The 20,622-nt window shown below is 39.1% G+C and overlaps 1 protein-coding gene across 1 annotated transcript; it reads left to right on the top strand.

Moving 5' to 3' along the window:
- Positions 1-5,809: 5,809 nt before the first annotated feature.
- On the top strand, positions 5,810-20,325 carry RAB23 (RAB23, member RAS oncogene family). The gene is made up of 7 exons (XM_079298664.1): positions 5,810-5,963; positions 7,982-8,181; positions 8,958-9,043; positions 14,111-14,267; positions 15,724-15,806; positions 17,205-17,297; positions 18,122-20,325. Exons 2-7 carry the CDS (start codon positions 8,027-8,029, stop codon positions 18,259-18,261), a joined length of 714 nt encoding a protein of 237 aa, XP_079154790.1. The 5' UTR covers positions 5,810-5,963; positions 7,982-8,026; the 3' UTR covers positions 18,262-20,325.
- Positions 20,326-20,622: the final 297 nt, after the last annotated feature.

Raw genomic sequence — 20,622 nt, 5'->3', positions numbered from 1 at the left:
AAAGTATCCAAGAGGGTAATTACTGAACTTTCCTCAAAAACAACAATTGGACTATGATTCAGACAAAATAATGTTCCAAGACTATCTGTTGGAAAACAGCAGTTTCTAAGGCAACAGAAGTTCCAGGGAACAGACAATGTTTCTGATAGGCTCAAGGGGAAGTTTAACTGCCCAAAAGTAATTTGTAGCTGGAAGTAACATCTTCCACAGTCATTAATCAAGATAGAGGCCTAACAAGATTCCCTAAATTTGCAGAGCAGCCTGGGGAGGAGGAGGGATGCACCACCACAGCTGAGACATATTATTTCAGATGTAGAATGAAAACTTGAAATTTTCTACTCCAAATCAAAGCTCAGGTCTCTGTCTTTTGCATTGCTAGGTTTAAAGTTAAATGAAGTTGGTAAGCACAATGAGTCTTTTGTATGGCTGTTCAAGTCAAGGTATTTGAGTGGCTTTTGTGGGCTCTTTTTGGAGGGGGGGAGTTGGGGTGTGGAATTTCTGTAGGAGCCACCATCACCAGAAGCCCAGACCACAAGTGATGGGGTCCTTAATATGGTTTTACAACTGGTCATTGCATTTAAGAGGGTTACTTGATTGGAGAATGTAATAGCAAGTAGTAACAAAAATAACAAGTGCAATAACAAAAATTGGAAAGTGTAATAACAAGTACAGTCAAAGATCCAAAATCAAAAATATATAATAAAATGAGGTTGTTTACCTTAGTAAAGGGAAGACTGGTAGGTATTTTCAAAAACCATCATGAAGGAAAAGCAGTGATAACCACAAGGAAAATCTCAGGGTATACATCAGGAAAAACCTTCTCAGGGTGAAGAAGTTCCTGGGAGAAATTGCAAAGTTTTCATTATTGAAGTTTATTAAAACAAACCCAAATGTTTATCAGGAATGTCTTAGGCATAGGTGCTGTGTTCTAGGAAGACAGAAATACAACAAATATATCCTTCATCTGTAATATTTCATCATCTAAATTGTTTTCTTACTTATAAGAAGTTTATTTCACTTCAATGTTTCTTATGACAGGAACCTCATTAAGTTCAAGAGAGAGAATTGCAAAGTCCAGTACTGGGGGAAGAACAACCCCAGGCACCAGACCCTTAAGATTAGGTCAGCTGGTGAGAGCTGAAAACACCAAAGCTAGGGGTTCACTACCTGTATGAATCATTCACTTATGAGTTGGGTCCCTTCCAACTGAAAACATTCTGTGATTCTGTAACAAGAAGCATCTATGCCTGCTGGGGCTACCCAGCTGGGAAGCACCTTTGGATAAAATGACCCCAGTGTCCTGGTGGACACGAGGGTCACCATGAGCCAGCAATGTGTCCATGCCAAAAGGTGACTCCTGTTATCCTGAGCCAGGATGCAGGAATGCTGCCACAGGTAGGGGCAGGAATCTCCTCTCTGCTCAGCACTGGTGGGCCACCCTTGGAGGAATATGTGTCAGTGCTGGGTCCCTGCTTAGTTCCCACTAGGAATCAATGAGTTTCATTAGCCTTTCTATGAGGAGGAAAGCTTGAAAAGCAATCCTTAAGTAAATCAAGTCTCAGGACATTCTGGGAGTGAGAGTACATGGAATGGAGGGGGAAAGAAATACAAGGCTTCTATTTTATTGCTGGGCCCCTATGGGACAGACACCTTTTTTAATGGATGTGACAGAAGAAAGGGTTTAGTATGATAGGGTGTGTCTCAGAATACAATTTGGGCTCAAAGAACAGGTTGTTTTCACTTTCTGACAGCAGAATTTGTGTTCCTGCAGATTTAGTTAGGAAGTACAGTGTATCCCCAAATGAACAGTACTTTTAAAAGGAATAGACTTGGAACTTGGATCTGCTAATAGCTTCATGTACAAATCTTCACATTTTCAAAACAAAGAAATCTTATCTCCAATCTAGCAAAACAACTATATGCTTGATCAAATACAATATATAACCTAACTGATATCTGAGTGGGACTACTTTTTTCAGCCCAAATTATTTTTAAAAGTCAGTCAATGGTGGGTTTCCATATATTAGTTACTGCTGAAGCCATGGCCTCCTTATTTAGCAGGAGTTCAAAGATTCACAGTGCAGGCCAGAAGTGAAGTGTGAGCTGTATCAGTTTCAACAGAGCCACTGGCAGGGAAAGTCAATCACTCTGCTGACAGGAGCTCTAGACAGCCTTCTTGTGTAAGGCAAGCTGCAGTGCTCTGCCTGGTTACTGTGCCTTGCAGAGGACAGCTATGCAGTAATTTCCTCCTATTTTCAGGGACATTTTAGCTAACATCACTTTTATCAATGTCTATTTATCTTTGAAAGTCTCAGACTCCAACAGGCATTTTGGAAAATACGTGGTGAGCTCTCCTGGGATGTATAGTAATGTGCTGTCCTGGTTTTGGCTAGGATAGATTTTTTTCACAGTAGCTAATATTGGATTGCATTTTGGATTTCTGCTGAACACAGGGTTGATAACCCAGGATGTTTTTTGTTGTTGCTGAGCAGCACTTGCAGAGCAAGGCATTTTCTGCCCTGCCAGCAAGAGGCTGGGGTGTACTAGGAGCTGGGATGGAACAGCTGGGATGGCTGACCCCAGCTGACCAAAGGGATAGTCCATACCATATGGTGTCATGGGCAGCATGTAAAGCAGGGGGAAGAAGGAGGAAGGGGGGATATTCCCTGTCACAGCATCTGTCTTCCCAAGTCACACATGCTTTCCTGGAGATGGCTGAACACCTGCCTGTCCATGGGAAATAATCAATGAATTCCTTGTTTTGCTTTGCTTACGTGTGTGGCTTTTGCCTTCCCTGTTAAACTGTCTTTATCTCAACTCATGAGTTTTTTCACTTTTATTCTTCTGATTCTTTCCCCCATCTCACTGGTAGGGTGTGAGTAAGCAGCTGCATGGGGCTGAGTGTGCTGCAGAGTTTCTCTTGGGCCTCCATCTTTCATCTTTTTCTGTCCAAACTTTTCTAAGATCAAGGTTACAAACAAACTTTAGTGTTAACCTAATCTTATATATTAAATGATCCAGAGCTACACTGAGAACAACACCCCCAAGCCCAGATGGGCAGCAGCTATCACAGTGTGACTGTTTAACCAGGCAAGTCCAAATGACAAGTAAAGAGGTGTACATAAAACATTTTCTCTTATATGGGTCTATTTTAATGGTTTTAGGCACAGAACCTAATTCCTATTTTAAACTGTCATGATTTATGCAGGATTAAAAATATCAACTGCCTTCAGAGGTCTTTTGCATACAAGTCAAATTTTTGAGCACTCAACCCTAGAGCAGGGAAACCTTGGATTCCAGTCATGGCAGCTGTATAGGGTCTGAATTTACTACATCTAGCTCTCCTAACATGTATATGAGGTTTTTTTTGAATATGCACTACCAAGAAAGGAGTAGACAAAAAAAAGATAATGGAATGTAATAGCATAGACCTTGTATTCTAATTACCTGTCTGTGTATATATTTTCTTTCATTTTTGAGGTGAGATTTGGAGGACTGTAAAATTATTTCAAAAATAAGGTCTGTGATGCCAAACTCTACCCATCCACCCTACTCTATAGGATGTTGATGGTCCTCAAACCACCCTGCATAGCTATAACTGACAACTTCATGGGCAGCATAACCAGGGCAAATTAGAAGCCAAGGAGCAGCAATGGGCATGGCACACCTTATACAGAATATGGTGATACAATTAGGTGATAAGGAAACATAAAATGTTACAGGAACTTACACAGTGCAAGGGTGAAAAGGGTGAAGAGTTAAGTTCTCACACCACAGCCCACTCTTGTCATCATGTTATCTGAGCTGTCTGCCCCCAAGGATGGTAAGACAAGAACAGTGAGCACCCAGCAGTCATCATCTGGTGACCTTCCAACCTCACACAGAACATGAGGCAGCATCTTGGCAGTTCTCAATGCTTACTTGCCCAGTGCTTTGAGTCATAATTTGGAAAACTGAAATCTAGTTCACATTCCTCTTGTGACTGATTTAACTTGTAACTTTTATTCCTCCTGTATGTTCTCCCAGTATATTGGTAAAAACATGATTCAGATTACTTGGGCAGAGAGAAGGTTTGACCAAATGATGTCTTAATTAATTCATTACCACAGCAAATTACTTCCTTATGAAAATTCATTTATTATTAAACATATACACCAACTTCAACCCATATACATTTCCCTCCAAGCTCATCATGTTGTATAAACACAAAAATTCCAAAGAAATCTACAGTTACTAGAAGGCAAATGTAAAAAAAAATACAGCATTTTGGAGTAAGCAGCTACTGGGATGTACAAACCAACTTCTTTAATCAAATAACTCATAATTGCTACTCTTCTCAGCAGTTGTTTAACACAAGCCTATAGAATTTTAAGGTATAGTACATCATATGTTGAGAACAACAGAAATTACTATGTAGGCTTGGAAAGACTCATCACTACTCTCAGGACTTTATTACTCTATTACTGAATTATTACTTTTCTATTAATATCTGATTCCTTCACAGGGGATATAAAAACTTTAGCCATTCCTGATTAAAATGCTAAGTAAAATCTCAGAAAACAAATTGTCATTTTTATAGTACAATTAACAACTTTGCATACTTTTGCATTTTGTCGGTTGTTACAGTCTTCACTGTCAGTCCCAAATAAGTTTGCCTTAATTAATTGGAGGCTTAAATATATACCCCAACTATCTTGCAAAGCATTTGACTAAACTGCATGCAGCCAAGATATGCTCTCTAGCTCTTCTCCCTCTACTCTGCTTCCCAAACAAACCCATGCTTCAGTTTTCTAAGCAAAGTATCAACAAGTCCCCCCTGTGACTTTTGAGTCCCTGCTCCAGGAGCTCCAACAAGACAACATAACCCAGTGATTCCACTTCATCCTCACCCCCCAGGAGAGGCTCAGGAGGAAGATTGTGTGAGATGTGCTTTGGTCAGGGCACACAGTGTGGGGGAAGAAATGTTTAATTGTGACTTAAAGTTGTCCTCACAGGAATTAAAACACTCCAGAATCCAGTGTTCTAGTTAATAGTTTTAAGGCAATTTCAGAGAAAGTTAGATGTTCACTACAAAGTGCTGAGGCAGTGCCCAGAAAGGACTTTTATACTGGTAGCCAAAAGTGAAGGAGAGAGGGAGGGAAGGAGGGAGGGAAAGAAGAAAAGAAAGAAGCAAGGAAGAAATGAAGGAACTCTATCCTTATATAAAAATATCAAGGGAAAGAATATCAAGAATTTTAACATTGTGTTTTTTTTACTCTGTAGGTATCTTTGGCCATCTTGGAGCAGCAGGAGGGCCGGGGGCACTGAGAGCAGCCACCCCGCCGGGGATGTGCTCTGCAGTATGGAAAGGGATTCGAGGCAGTGGACATCTTTGGCTGTTTAATTCAGAAAACCAACCAACCCAAAAACCAAATAAAGGTTACATCTTCTGATGACTACCACTTCTATAGTAATGCCAAAACTTAGCCTGTTTAATATATAGCCTGAGAGCTGGCAGACCAGGTACCATATATGCTGATGGGCATATCTTGGTTAGTAAAAAAAGGTGCTACACACAGGACAGCAACTGCCTTCCGTGGCAGCCTAAGGAAAGCCTGTGGCTGATCCCACAGGTTTTGTTTCCCACAGAGGATGAGGTGAGGGAGGAAGAGTGTAGGGATGAAGGCGCCCGTGGGCAAGGAAGGACCAGCCTTGTTTGGACCTTTCCTCAGGAGCCCAGACGAAAACCCCTCCAAAGGATCTCCTCCGGGGCCGAGCGGCAGCACAGCCCGGGAGCGGCTCCGGGCGCTCCGCCCGCGGGTCCCGGCGGGGGGGCAGCGGGCAGGCGCCTCCCGAGCGGCGCCCCCGCTCCTGACGGCGCTTCCGGCCGCGGCGGCGGGATGTGCGTCCGGGTTGGGTCGGCCCCAGCGAGCGCTTTCCTCTCGCCTTCCCTCCGCCGGCTCTTCCTGCGCCCCTCCGCCGCCGTGCCCGGGCGGGAGCGCCGCCGCCCGCTCGCTGAGGGTTGGTGAGAGGGGCCGCGGGCGGGCGGGGGAGCGGGGCCGGGGCCGCGGGAGGGGCCGGGGCGGGAGGTGCCGCTGGGATGGATCCCCCGCCCAGAGCCGAGGGTGGCTGCCGCTGTTCTCGCTCAGAATGGCCATCCGGCCGCTCCGGGTAGCCGGGTGTGGGCTAATGCAGCGGGGAAACATCATCGGTGTGAGCGAGCCGAGCGAAGGGAGCGGGTTAGCCGCGCTCTGCCGGCCATGGGCACAGCCTTTAAACGGCAGTATTTCCCCTAATTCGAAAGGAGGCTGAGCCCATTTTTACCACTCTGCAGCTACCAAATGTTACTGTGATGATATCCCGGCACAGCAAAATGTGGGGAAAATTTAGCTTCTATCAGGTGGCCAGTGATAAAATTGTAGCAAGTCCGAGGGCGGTCAAGAGAGACTTCAGAGCCTTGGAACAACTGGCAAAGGGAGAAGGAACACAAGCAATGTTTTCTTCTGGCATTCCAATGAATAGGGAATGAAATAGGAGGAAAGAGGAAGAGCCTGGTGTTACAGGCAGAATTTTGGTTTTTTGGTGGTGGGTCAGTCTACTCACCAGCCACGGCTGCTGGCAGTAGATGAGGTACACGTGTTTCAAAGGAGGAAATTACAGTGCATAGGACTCACTGAAGGAGTGATAGACCAAATATAAAGAGGAAAAGGGATGAAGCCAAGCTCCCTAGAGAAAAGTTTGGCATGTGTTTGAGGGATGGAGGTTCAGAGAGTGGTGGTGAATAGATTTAAATCCATCTGGCAGCTGGTTTCTAGTGTTCCCCAGGGCTTAGTGTTGGTGGCAGTCCCTCGATGAAGCGATCACACGCACCCTCAGTCCGTTTGCAGGTTACACTGGGCTGGGTGGGAGTGTTGGGCTGCTGAAGGGTAGGAAGGCTCTGCACAGGTATCTGGATAGGTTGGATTGATGGTTCAAGGCCAGTTGTGTGAGATGAAACAAGGCCAAATGTCAGCTCCTGCACTTGGGTCACAGCAACTCCGTGCAGAGCTACAGGCTGGGAACAGTGGCTGGAATGGGACCCAGTGGGAAAGGACCTGGGAGAGCTGATCCACAGCAGCTGAACATGAGCCAGAGTGTGGCCAGGAAGGGCAGTGGCACCTGGCCTGTGTCAGCAGGAGCAGGGCAGGGATTGTCCCCTGTGCTCAGCACTGCTGAGGCCACACCTCAAATCCTGCCTGCAGTTTTGGGTCCTCACTGCAAGAAAGACATTAAGGGGCTGGAGGGAGTTGAAGTGCAATGAGGTGGAGGGTCTAGAACACAAGTCCTGTGAGGAATGGCTGAGAGAGCTTGGAGTGCTCAGCCTGGAGAAAAGGAGGCTTAGGGGAAACCTTATTGCTTTCTACAAGTGCCTGAATGGAGGTTGTATCAAGGTGGGAGTTGGTCTGATCTGCAAGTACGGGTGATAGGACAAGAGGAAATAGCCTCAAGTTGTGCCAGGGGAGTTTTAGGTTGGATACTAGAAAAAATGCTTCAGTGAAAGTGTTATCAAGCATTGGAGCAGGCTGCCTGGGGCAGTGAGGCAGCATCACCATCCCCGGAGGTATTTAAAAAATGTGTGCACATGACACTTAGGCAGTGTTGGGTTAATGATTGGACTTGTTGATCTTTGAGGTCTTTTCCAACATTAACAAATCTGTGATTTTGTAGTTCAGTGCCTCCATTTCTTCCTCATTAAGAAAAAAAGCCACCAAAACATCAGTGAAATATCCTTGCAATAAGCCAAATAAATTTATCTCTACTTCCAGTTGTTATTAGTTTTCAGATAGTAAGTGTCAGACCAAAGCTAGTTAAATAACTTGCCTGAGGTCACTTAAGCAATCTGTGACAGAGACAGAAATAAATTGTACTATCTATATGCACCCTAATCTGTGTGATCATCTTGCCTCTTGCTTTGTATTCACAGCATTTTTATGAACATAAAAACTATTTACTTTGTTGACAGAATCAGTAGTTTCCTGAATAAACCAGAGTCACCTGAGACGCAGAGATGTTGGAAGAAGATATGGAGGTGGCCATCAAGGTGGTAGTAGTAGGAAATGGAGCTGTTGGGAAGTCCAGTATGATTCAGCGATATTGCAAGGGGATTTTTACAAAAGACTACAAGAAAACTATTGGTGTAGATTTCCTGGAAAGACAGATCCAGTATGTATTAAACAGATGGCATACTATTGATTTTTACCTCTCTCTCTATTTCTTTTTTCTGTTGTAATCCTGATATTGACAAAGGCTTGGAAAACAAGACCTACTGTTTCTGAAGCACACTAAAGGGAGTTGTTTTCTCTTTTGCACTGTGTGCTACTTATATCCTTTATTCTCTGTCCAAAATTTAAAATAATAAATAAAATCTGGAATCTCTGCCATGCCAATCTCTTTGACAAGTTTGCTTTGTATTTACCGCCTGTTGATTATTTTTTTTTTTTTTTTGTGATTTCTTGTGAAGAAGTGAAACTGCTTATATGAAAGAATTTCACAAATTTATTAGCCAATATAGAAAAAAAATTACTGTGAAAAAATTAAAGTCATAAGCAGGTAATACCCAATTATGTTTGGTAAAGTGGAAACTCTTGTGATAATGAGAAGTAAGAAAATTCTATAAATTCTGCAAGCTGATTAAAAAGACAAAAGCACTGGTCTTCAGGCACCTAGATTTTGTTTTGATGTCTATATTATTTTTGTAGGGGGAAATGTAGAGGAGGAAGAGGAAAATGTAATACAGATTTTCTGTAAAGAGCATATAATTGTATAATTGCCATAGTATGTTATGAAGGTGAATGAATATTAATAATAAACTACATTATGTTTAAATCCAGTTAAATTTGATTTGGATTGCTCTTACAGTATAGAAACAGAAGTATTTCCATGTCAATTGTTTTGATTTGTTCTGTTACTGATCATGAAACTTGTTTTGTTTATTTCAGGGTTAATGGTGAAGATGTCAGGCTGATGTTATGGGACACTGCAGGTCAAGAGGAATTTGATGCAATAACTAAGGCCTACTATAGAGGTGAAAATACCACGTTTGTTCTTCAGTAGTTGTTGGGTTTCCTTGGTCTGCATAGCTCTAAAATATTTTCCTGTCTTTGTATTAAGAATTTTAGTTACTTTATGTGTGTGCAATGCATGTTTAGTTGAGCTTTTTCAGTTCTTAAATATTTTTCTCTTTGTGCAAGTTCCTTGTCTTAATTATATCTACTTTATGCAGTAGTACCCTTTAGAAAACATTGAATGAAATGAGACTAATATCTGCACAGAAACTGAACAGAAAAACTGGACAGAATGTAAACATTCAAACAATCAGATGCAAATGTGTATTTTCACTATAAAAGTGTTTCATTACTTCTGTGACACACACATTTGTAAATATTCCAAAAACTCTGGATGAGGCACATAGTAATTAATCTAAGGGGGTGAAGTCCACCAGTCATGCTAGGACAGTTTACAGCAGTTTTTTTGCTAGTATAGTCTGCCTTGAATGTTAGAACAAGAGCAGTAACAAAAGCCTATTTACTTCATAAAATAAACTGTATTAGTTGTGTAAAGGCAGCTTATCTATTTAACCAGTTACAAATTGTATACTTAAGCTTTCTGTGCTTATAGTTTAACAATAGCTCTGTAAATATTTCTCTTTGTTTTTTTAAATGGGAGAGATAAAAATGACTTAGCAAAGATTCCACTGTTCAGTTCTTGCAAACTAATTACCTGGGGTAGGGGGGAAATATACTGCTATGGTGTAAAATTACCTCATTCAGAGAAAAATAATGATTGTGCCAAACTGCTTCAGGGTGTTACAGTCTTATGGTCTTTTTATGTTTCATAGTCAATTTGCTAATAGGTGGGTTTTTTGGGTAATATTTCTTGTTGCCTGTGATTGAGATGATTACTATTTCCTCAGAAAAATATCTTATTTTGTCATGTGGATGTAGATAATTTACAGCTGATGAGTTGAGCATACAAATTTTAGATGGTGGTAGTTGATTCTCTTGGAGCTTCCTTTTTACTGTCCTGGCCTTTAGTCCTCTTGTGTGCTTTGCTCTCCCCAGTTGTTTCAAGCCAAAGGCTTGTTCTCCTGAATTCTGTGACTGATAGGCTAGAATATGGAGCATTGAGAAGAACTCAGAAGTACACCTACTGGCCTCACTTACCACAAGCAACCTGGTGGTTTAAAAACAAAATTAAAAATTTACATGAGTATCTTGAAATTTTGGTCATGACTCATAGTGCCCTGCATAGTGCTCTTAGATCTCAGCCTTGGAGTTCTTTGTACAGAAGTTCTTTGCTGTGAAGTGGAGCACAATTGTACACATTGTAGCAGCATGATGGGCATATCATGAATAGTTCAAGGTGTCAGATGCAGGGACTGCTCTACACTAGACTTTAACTCATGAAGGACAAGGGAAATCAAAAGAGCCTGGAATGAAATTTTGGTCTGGCCTCAGCAATCACACTATTATAGAAGCAAAAGGCCAAGCTTACTTTGTAAATGCCAGGATTTTATTGCTAATTATTGCTGATAAGGGGAGGACACCTCTAAGATAGTAAGGTAGATGCTAGGTGTTAATTTAAGGTTTGCTTCTCCCACAGGTCAATGTCCTGCTTCATTGCACTAGAGCTCATGTTCTCCCCTGGGACACTGTGTGTTGTCAGTTCTTCAGTGCTCACACATGAATGCTTCAGAGCCTGTCTCTGAGTGTTTCTTGTCCAGGGACCAAATTCATTCAGCCTTGCAGAGAATTGGAGCTGACAGTGGATTTGTCGTGTGGTTTTCAATGTGCAGGCGAATGTGTGCAGCCAGTGTAGGTGCATGCCCAAAAATCACACAGTGCAAGGAGTCCAGCAGCCTAAATTCAGAGTTGAAGAGAGCACTGTATGTATTTAATAATTTCTTTTTTTTTGTGTTGTCCCATGCATCTTCTCACCAGTTTCTAGGTGATCGAAGTCAAATGTTTCTCAAGGCAGTATTTGATAATTTCTTCATGCATGTATCCTCTTCCTTCTGCTACCACTGGTATATCTTGAAGATCCTTGTTAGGTTTTTGATGGAGAACAAACATTTTGCTCATTGGTGTGTTACTCAGTTGCTGATTAGTCAAATTGTCAGGATCCTCATTTTATTGCAAAATAGTTCATTCTTCATAATCAAGCCTTCATAGGGTTGCTTTAGTTTCATTTGTTAACCCCTTTTGTCTGTAGCAAATATGATAACAGAAGGCCTGCAATTCTGCCCTGATACAGTTCTTTTAGATACTGTTCAGGAGACATTAAATCCTGCTGAGCCTGTTAAAGACAGCCAGGATCCACAGAAGTTAGAACATCAGCAATAAACAAGAATTTCTGGATGATGATACTGGATTTTGATCTCAGTGAGACTGAACAAGTGACCATCAGTTTTATAGGGAACAATAATTTCTATCATAGCCTGGAAAAGCTGAGGCAAAGTACTGAATGAAATGAGTAGGGTCAGGTATAAAGCCCTGTGCGAGTCCCCTCATGGCAAGAAATCTACTTATATTTTTTCTATAACAAGGGCTTTGTACCATTTTGAAAGGAAAAAAAAATGTGGTTATGGAGTCTATGGGGATAAGATAGTCTGCTGAGGATCTCTGAAACCACGTCAGCTGACAAGCTCATGCTTTACTTAAATTAAGTACACTAGTCTCTAAATCTTTTTCTGAATTGCTCAGGTATAAATATTATGTCAGTGATTCTGGAGGCAGTTGGAACATTTTAAAATATAGAGCAATTATCAATGCAGTAATTGCACACAATGTCATTTTCTTCAGTACTTCAAAGTAGCTTTATGGAACAGCTTCTTACAAAAGCACTTTAAAAATATCCATTGAGAACATCCTGAGCTGTTATGCTCCTGTTTGACACTGTTCTGAGCCTCTGCTGCTGGTGCCTGTTGCACTAATGTGTTGTGTGACAGAGGTGGTGTATGACTCCATTAGCAGTGCATGACTGAGATAGCAATGTTACTGACTCTTGAATACTGTCAGTGCAAAAAAAAGGTGTTTACATGGCTAAATTCTAGGGTTTGTCCTTTTTTTTTTCTCTAAGAACTCTTAGTTGGATATTATAATTTCTTAAATTGTTTATGTTTTCAATAAAAATACTGAGTATTTAGCAGATCTCTTAAAAATGAAAATAATTTGCATATTAAAATCTGCCCTGCAGTATCTTCGGTTGAACTCTGTTGCCATACTAACTTCTGCACCATACTTAAGAAAAATCAGAGTTGATACTGTTTTGCATTGAACCTGAGAGGAAAACTTTTTTCTTCTCTTCTTAAATAAACATCTTACAGACTTATTGGGTCAATTGTCTGATTCTTATGATCCAGTGATTGAAAACTTTGGCAGATATTTGGAAATATACAATTGCATAAGTGTATAGAATTTGTCATTGTTGATGACACTTTGTTTTACTGTTGTTTATTGTAAAAATCTTGAAGGTCCTCAAAAGTGTTTCAGTTTGCTTCTTTATTGAAGCCTGTCATATAATTCCCTTTTGAAATTAATATGGGCAAGCTGAAGTACTTTTACTGTACTTGACCACTGCATTCCACCTGTACTATATGTATATTGAATAAGGTTTGATGTAATATTCTACCTTCTCTTTACTTGCCACATGGTAGGGCTTTTCCCTTTAAACTTACCTCTAAACCTGTGGTAGCATTCAGAAAGAATGAGTGGAAGGAGAAGGATGAAGTGAAGGTATCTTAGTTTGGAAACTTCACAAAGGATTTCTTGGTCTTAAAACTGAACAATGTGATGTTTACAGATTGTGGGAGTACTTTAATAAATGTTCTCATCTCCATTAAGCTACTTTGTGACATAACAGGCAAATGCAAACTAATCTGCTTTGGAAAGAATAATGGATTTTTCACCTATGTCACAGGAACTGCATCAGAATTATTGCATACTTTAGTGTACAGTGTGGACAGTAGGGAAAACAAACACACAGCAGAAATAATAGGGGAAGTTATGGAAGGCTGCATTGCTGCTTTTTTACTGGTAGAGCTTCAGTTGAAATTCTTAGGGTAGTTCTTTTTGTTTTGTATAAAACCATACCAGAGGAATCTTAATACGCATGTGGAAGAATGTTAAAGAGCATAGGAAATCTTTCTCAAGATAGCTTGAACTTGGCTTTTAAAAAGCTAAATAAAAGCAAACTTAATAAGAGAACTTGTGTGCTTTGTGTCAGAGAAATACAAAGATAACCAGAATGCAGGAATTTTGGGGGTACTTTGTGAAACTCTGAGATAAAATTCATACTGATCAAAAATAGTTCATGCTATATGATACTAATTTGAGATGTTCACCACAAGATTATAGCAGGGTGTCAAAAACAGTGGCTATCTATTCCTTTCACACTCTGTTACTAAATAACTTGTATATTGAAGGTGTATAAATAATGAAGTGTGCAAAGAAAAGCAGTTTCTGAAAATGACCAAGGGCTACTGGACAGTCAAAAGACCACACACTAATATTTCAGCTGTGCAAGTACCTTCTCAGTATCCATGAAGTTAACTATTGTTTATTATTAGACTATCAGCTAGTATTAATTAGAAACACACTTATTTTCCCAAATAGCTACTAACAATTTAGTTGAAATGATCACAACTTCATCTGAAAACTTGTATTTTCTGCTTTTCCACAAAGAACAGTGTGAAATGTGCTTTACAGATGCTGCATACAGGAAAAAAATTTACCTTCTGGCCTCTTTTAATCTGTCTGTAAAACAGCAATAAAAGAATCTCCCCTTCCCTTTTTCCAGCCTTTCCAGATATCCTGTTCCTTTCCCCTTCATACATTCAGTATGCTGGAATTAGCTTTAAATGTAACAGACCCATAGTCATTATGAAGATGGCTGTAATGATCAGAATAACATGGCAGTGAATTTTTATTTAGGGAATCTATGACCAGCAGTTTGACATAAGCTGGTGGTAAAAGTGCTTGTTTATGGGAATAACTTGAAAAATCCTTCATATTTTAAATACATTTTTTTTTTTCTATTGCTTATTGGCTAATTTGTGTGTATTTGTATTTGTAATTTATTTGTATATTTCTAGGAGCCCAGGCTTGTGTTCTTGTGTTTTCTACAACTGACAGAGAGTCCTTCAAAGCAATCCCTACCTGGAAGGAAAAAGTTGTGACTGAAGTTGGAGACATTCCCACAGTTCTTGTGCAGAATAAGATTGATCTTCTTGATGACTCTTGCATAAAGAAGTAGGAGTTCTATTGTACTACTTCTAAAGATCAATACATGCCCTCTTTATACACAAGTTTTACAAAAAGAAGTCCGTGGGACTTTGTGTTGAAATGTCACTTTTCACCAATGTCCTGCATCCAGACATGCCCTAGAAGGTCATGGGGCAGTTGTTGCTGCATGAGTGTAGATACTTGGGCAGATGTGCTGCAAAGCTAGGAGCTTTCTGTTTGTTTCATGCTGCATCCTGAAGCCAAAAGGAATATAGGAATGACATGAAAAGTTTGGTTCTGGCATAATATGATTCACACCCTTTATTTTTTTTTTTCCTCAACTCAGAAAATCTAGAACTATAAATTTTCTCTCCTGTTAAAATTCAGTTACTTTTAAACTGTGCTGTGCACCAGTCTAGGCACATTGTCTGGCTAGTAAATGCTTGCTAATATTCTTTGCTTTCTTCAATTTGTTTTTTATTTTTCATTTTTATCAAAACATTGTAACTCTATAGAAATATATTGTGGTAATACTCTCAAACTGCATGGTGCTGAACCTTCCTTGCTGTATTTTTCTTTACAGATTTTATTGTCAGTTCATTCTGCCCTTGTGTGTGTGACCAATTTCATTATTGTCATAAAATCAGCTTAACAAATGCTTTTATTTACCACAGCATTTCACGTAGAAAATAGTGCATGACCAAGTTGATCATTCTCCACTTATTCAATTTCTGTCATCTTCCTGAGAGATTTAAATTATTTCTTCTTTTTTGTTGTTTCCTGCACTGGCTTTCTTTGTTGTCTGTTTGCTATCATTGATGGCATAAATCAGCTTCTACTTCCTCTGCAAAGAATTCTGAGGATTTTTCAAAGGAAAAGCAAAATTGCATTTGAACTCCTCCTTTATTCATGGTATGTTACTTAGGTTTGGTTCTCAGAATACACTGTCTGCCTCAGTAACATAATCTTTCAGATGATTAGGGGATGAAGTAGGGAATTAGGGAAGTATTCATAAGTTTCTTAAACTTTCCTAAGTTATTTTCACTTCACAGAAAAAAAGTAATTCTTGATTTCATCTGTGCAGTCATCTGATTGCATAGCATACTGCTTCTTTCAGATATACTTAAGGATTAAGTTTTGTTGTTGTTGTTTAGGGTTTGCAGTGTACAGTGCTGTTAATTACAGCCTCCTTCCTTTTGATTTCACCAACGCCCTTCTTCAAACTCTTGGGAAGTTTTATTTAATGAAGTCAGTAAATACTGGAAAGAATTCCTTTGAGTCATAAAGAAACTGCATGTAAAATACCTTATTTTTATAGTGGAGATACTGTAAAGAAATTAAGCATTAGGTATTTTTTGACTGTCTTGAATTTCTCAACCCACTTTGCCATGTTTAACTTAGCATGAAGCATTTTGTCTGTAAGAATAAATGCTAACAAATGAACCAAATAAGGACTTACAAAGTCGATTTGTGTGTTGTGCAGTGAGGAGGCAGAAGCGCTGGCCAAGAAGCTGAAAGTGAGGTTCTACCGAGCGTCTGTGAAGGAAGATCTGAACGTGAGCGAAGGTGGGAGGTGCTGCAGGGAGAGCGTGTCCCTCTGTGTCCCGCCGTCTCCCTCTGTGTCCCGCTGTGTCCCTCTGTGTCCCGCCGTGTCCCTCTGTGTCCCGCCGTGTCCCTCTGTGTCCTGCTGTGTCCTGCCGTCTCCCACTGTGTCCTGCCATGTCTCTCTGTGTCCCTCTGTGTCCCTCTGTGTCCCGCAGCTACTCCATAGCCCCGAGAATCCCCTGGGCTGTAGCCAGCTCGTACTTACACATGCTGGTGGCAACCCTCTATATTCCATAGTAACATGCCTTAAACACAGCTAAAATTACCTGATACCAGTGGGTTGGGCCCATTTCTTTGTGCACATCCTTCTCTTCCACAAACACACACAGCTGCAATGTTTGCAAGTGCCAGTGTATTAAGGCTCCTTAGTCCTAATGACTGTCAGTAAACACGAGCTTTTTAAAACAAATGCACGTAGAAATTCAATTATTGCAGCATACAAATTGTTGAACAGATTATTTTTTAATTGTAAATAGTTAATAAATCATAGAAATAATTATATCTTAGTCATATTGAAATTAAGGACATTAAAAGATTGCATCTCTTGCAGTGTTTTGTCTACTGGTGATATTTGGTTAGTTCCTAAGTACCACTTTTAATGGTCTTAATTTCGTAAGAGTAATGCTAAAATTTTGAGTCTCTGCCTTTTGTGGGCTGGGTCTGAATAATCATGAACTATACTCCCTAATGATATATTCTTGTTTAATTAGCCAAGAATAATAGTAAATTTGCTGTTTCTTCTCTGTTAACATCATTCACCATGGGAAAAACATAAGAGAAAATGTAAAAGTCTTTTGTATCATCTTTAAATGAGTTAAATTACAAATGTAAATAATCACAACGCATCTGGGTTCTGAAAATTCTGCTTTAGTTGTTTAGTTTTTCAGTTTCCTAGGTCACCTTTTTATACACCAGTGGAAATGAGGGTACATTAGTTAATGAGAAAAAAGTTATTGCCAAGTTTTATTAATAGACTTACTTTACACGACTACTGTTTTTCTAAGACTCCTTGCAAAAATTTGTATATTAAATTCCTACATAATTGTAAAAAGTTCCAAGTTGCATTAATTGAAACATTTGGCAATATGTGTGCAGGAGGGTTTTTTATGAGTGTTGAGATATTTCTGTGCAAGACTTCAGTACTGCAAACTGTAAGAGCTGGACAGACACTGGAGTAACCTGGACTCTGCCCAGGCACACAGGCTTGCCCAGAGTCACTCACCAGGTTGTGCTAACTCTGGAGTGTGAAGTGCATTTTTGTAACTATGCAGAATTTTGATACAATGGCATTATGCTGATGATTATTATTATTATTTTTAAGCATTCTGTGATGTACCTTTTTTCTTTCTAACTTTCCAGTTTTTAAGTATTTGGCTGATAAATATCTTCAAAAGCTCAAGCAACAAACAGCAGAAGATTCAGAACTAGTACATACAAGCAGTAACAAGATTGGTATGTATACTATAATAAAAAAGCCCCTAGAAAAAGCTTATGGTCTCATCTGTTTCCTTATGAAATTAATACAAGGTGAATCAGGGTCTAATTATTACCTCCCTATCTTAGGATATTATCTCTTTCTGTAAAATAACATTGTGACTCTTTAAGACGATCAAACTGATTGACCATTGACAAGATGGTCAAACTGATGAACCAAAGTTTCTAGCTAATACTTGGCAAGTGCTCTTACTGAATTAATTTAAACAAGATTGTGCAAGGATTTGAGAAGGATGCTTGTTGGGTTTTTTTAATGTAATTAGCATTACATGGTATTGCTCATGTTGGTGTGGACTTACAAGACTCATGGGGAAAGAATCTGGCATGTAATCAGAAAGTGTTTGTAAGTTGCCTTCTGTAAGAAAACACTGAACTTCTTTGAAGCATTTCTGAGTCAGGTAATTTATTTTCCTTAAAGCACTCCCATTTTATTCAGGCCTTTGACTTACCTTTATATCAACAAAGTTTCTGAATTTTAAATCACCATGTTTTTTTTCTATTATGTTACTCAGCTAACCACAACTTTGTGAGTTGGTAGCATACACATATGAGTGAATATGCTGCCCTTCAATTACACAGATGCATATCAGCTTTAAAGACTGTCTGGCTAAACTGCCTCTATGTCCAGTTTAGCTACAGAATTGACCCAAAATAAGATTCAAAAACTATTGTATACATTTGAGGGGCTCTCTTATGCCTTAGCAGGTGTTATATCCAAAGTGTTAATGTCTTTTGTTGCAGGTAGTAAACAAATACAAATACCTCTCTTGTCTGAATTCTAGGTGTTTTTAATACAGCTGGTGGAAGTCACTCCAACCAAAATTGTAGCACTCTTAATGGTGGAGATGTCATCAACCTTAAACCCAACAAACAGAGGACCAAGAAAAACAGAAGTCCTTTCAGCAACTGCAGTATACCTTAGACCACTTTTGGAGGAAATTAAGCAACTCTGAGATCTGGATGAAGTTGTGCAATTGAATACAGAATAAAGCCAGCTGTAGAGGTATTTTTACCGGTGCTTTAGCAAATCTTGTGCCTCCTTGAGAGGCATTTAGATGAATTTGCTGATGCTATGGGTTTGTTGTGTGGTGTGAGACACCTGGTGGCAACACATAGAACCGTGGCTGCCTCGTGCACTTTGTACAGATAAGTTGAGCTTTTCCTTTCCCAAGGAATTACTTACACATCTATGAACTAGGTATTGCTGAATTGCAGAGCACATTTAATGTAAGGATAATATTTACAATGTAGGTACGGACTGTAACTCATGGCCCAAGGTAATGTAGCAACCTTGCAACTAAATTTCAAAGAAAATACTAGAATTGGTTAGTCAGTACACTACCAAGATAAATGAAGAGCAAAAAAACTCTTAAGTCATTTTATGCCTGACCATATTAATATGGATTCTGGCAGTCCTGTGGGTGCAAGATCCTTGCATTATATATATGTTTGCTAAGGTATATATGTAAACATTTGGGAAGAATATCTAGGCTTGGTTCCAATGTATATGTTACTTGGAGATCAGCTAATGAACATCAAATAGCATCTTCCAATTGTCCTTTGAAAATGTTGCATTTCAGATGAAGCTTTCCAAGCTGCCACTGTGTATGTTTAACTTGCTATACTCTGGGCCTAAAAGCTTAGATTTAAAAATGTATCGTGCCAAAAATGCTCCTTTTTACCTAATGCTATGCTACAGATAAGTAAGTTTCTAAGTTTGTTTTTCTCAGTCTTAACAGGTTGAACAAATAACACTAGTAGCTATTCAGAAGGAATATGTATTCTTCTTCAAATTTGATTGTTTTTTCCTGTGTCATCTTATGAAAAAGGAGTTTTCAAAATGATGTTACAAAGTATTTGTCTTATTTGAAATTTTTGCATAGACACCATAGATAACCAAGTTACAGGGATCCAAAAAATTGCAGCTGATTATATTAGAGAGACATTCTTGAATGTTGTCTCAGATTTTGAAGTTAAGGAAATCTAATTCTGCAAGATGGAAGTCATGGCAAAAAAAAATTTCAAAGTGCTTCATTAAATTTACAGAACTGATTTAAATGTTTAGGAGCCCAAATTTAACTTCAAGATTATTTGGGCTAAGGCTCCTAAATCACTAAGGTGCTTTTAAAAATGCTAAGATACCTTTTATTTAGCAAAAATGAACACTTTATAATCCTCTTCAAGAGCATGCATGCCTTTTAAAAACTATCCATTTTGTTTACATGTTTTTGTATGGTATGATATAATTTTAACTTTCTAAGATTTCTACAAGTCTGCCAGTGACAAATGCAAAATTTGCTGCTTAAAAAAGTCAGAGTTTTAATAGTTTTATAAATGGTGTATGAGAATGAAAATTGGTTGAGTGATCCTGTATATTTTTGAAGGAAGGATTTTTCACTATGTGAATTCATGTAGGAGGCTTGACTGACTTTGTTTCTAAGTCAATGAGTATGAGAATTGAAATGTGTTCTTATTCCCACTGTCTTCAGGGAGAGAAATGAGTGGCAAGTTATGCACAAACACTAAAAAGATCTCTGAACTCTGTGTTTACTGTATTAGATTTTCTACTGAGTACCATAGTTTCTTTGAAAAGCTGTTAGAGGTCTCCTGCTGCTGGCAAGAAGGAGGGCACACCATCCTTTTTGCTATTGCAGCAAAACTATATGTTCTTCACCTTGCCTTCTGTGTGTAATGCTTCCTGTATTTTCTCTTGGATAAAGGCCTCTATTTTTTAACAAGTACATTTAATCACTGTATGTATAAATTGAGTCAAGTCCTATCTGTCTTAGCAGTTTAAGAAGTAAGGTACTTGGGATAAGATAATTGAACATTATGGGGCCACCTCACAACTTAGGGTAGAGTGTATGCATCAAGAATTTTCACAGCTGTTTTTAATATGAAAACTTTTACATTACATTGTCTGTCTGCAAGTTTAATGGGGTTTTATTAATTTTTCATGAAAAACAAACAAAACCACAAAGTGTCTTTTATTTGCCTTGTTTGACTTTGCACAGTGTCCTGAAAAGTCATTATTATGTACTATGACAATTGGTACTATTTTATGTTATGCTGTAGCACATTGTACAAATAATGTAGGCTGTTTGTATTTAAAGTATGTCACCATAAACTACTGTTTTAATGACTCACAGAAATTTTCACAGGTGGAGACTTGACAGACTTGATAAATTTAAGATATGTTGAAATGTAGTGCATATACTTTAATATAGGAATAGTTATTTGCAGCATTGGGTAACAGTGAGTTTTCATTTTATTCTCATCCTAA

This window comes from Erithacus rubecula, assembly GCF_903797595.1.
Source record: "Erithacus rubecula genome assembly, chromosome: 2".
Classification (NCBI taxonomy): Eukaryota; Metazoa; Chordata; class Aves; order Passeriformes; family Muscicapidae; genus Erithacus; species Erithacus rubecula.
The sequence above is the reverse complement of the archived record's forward strand: the minus strand, read 5'-3'. Positions and strand labels throughout refer to the sequence as shown.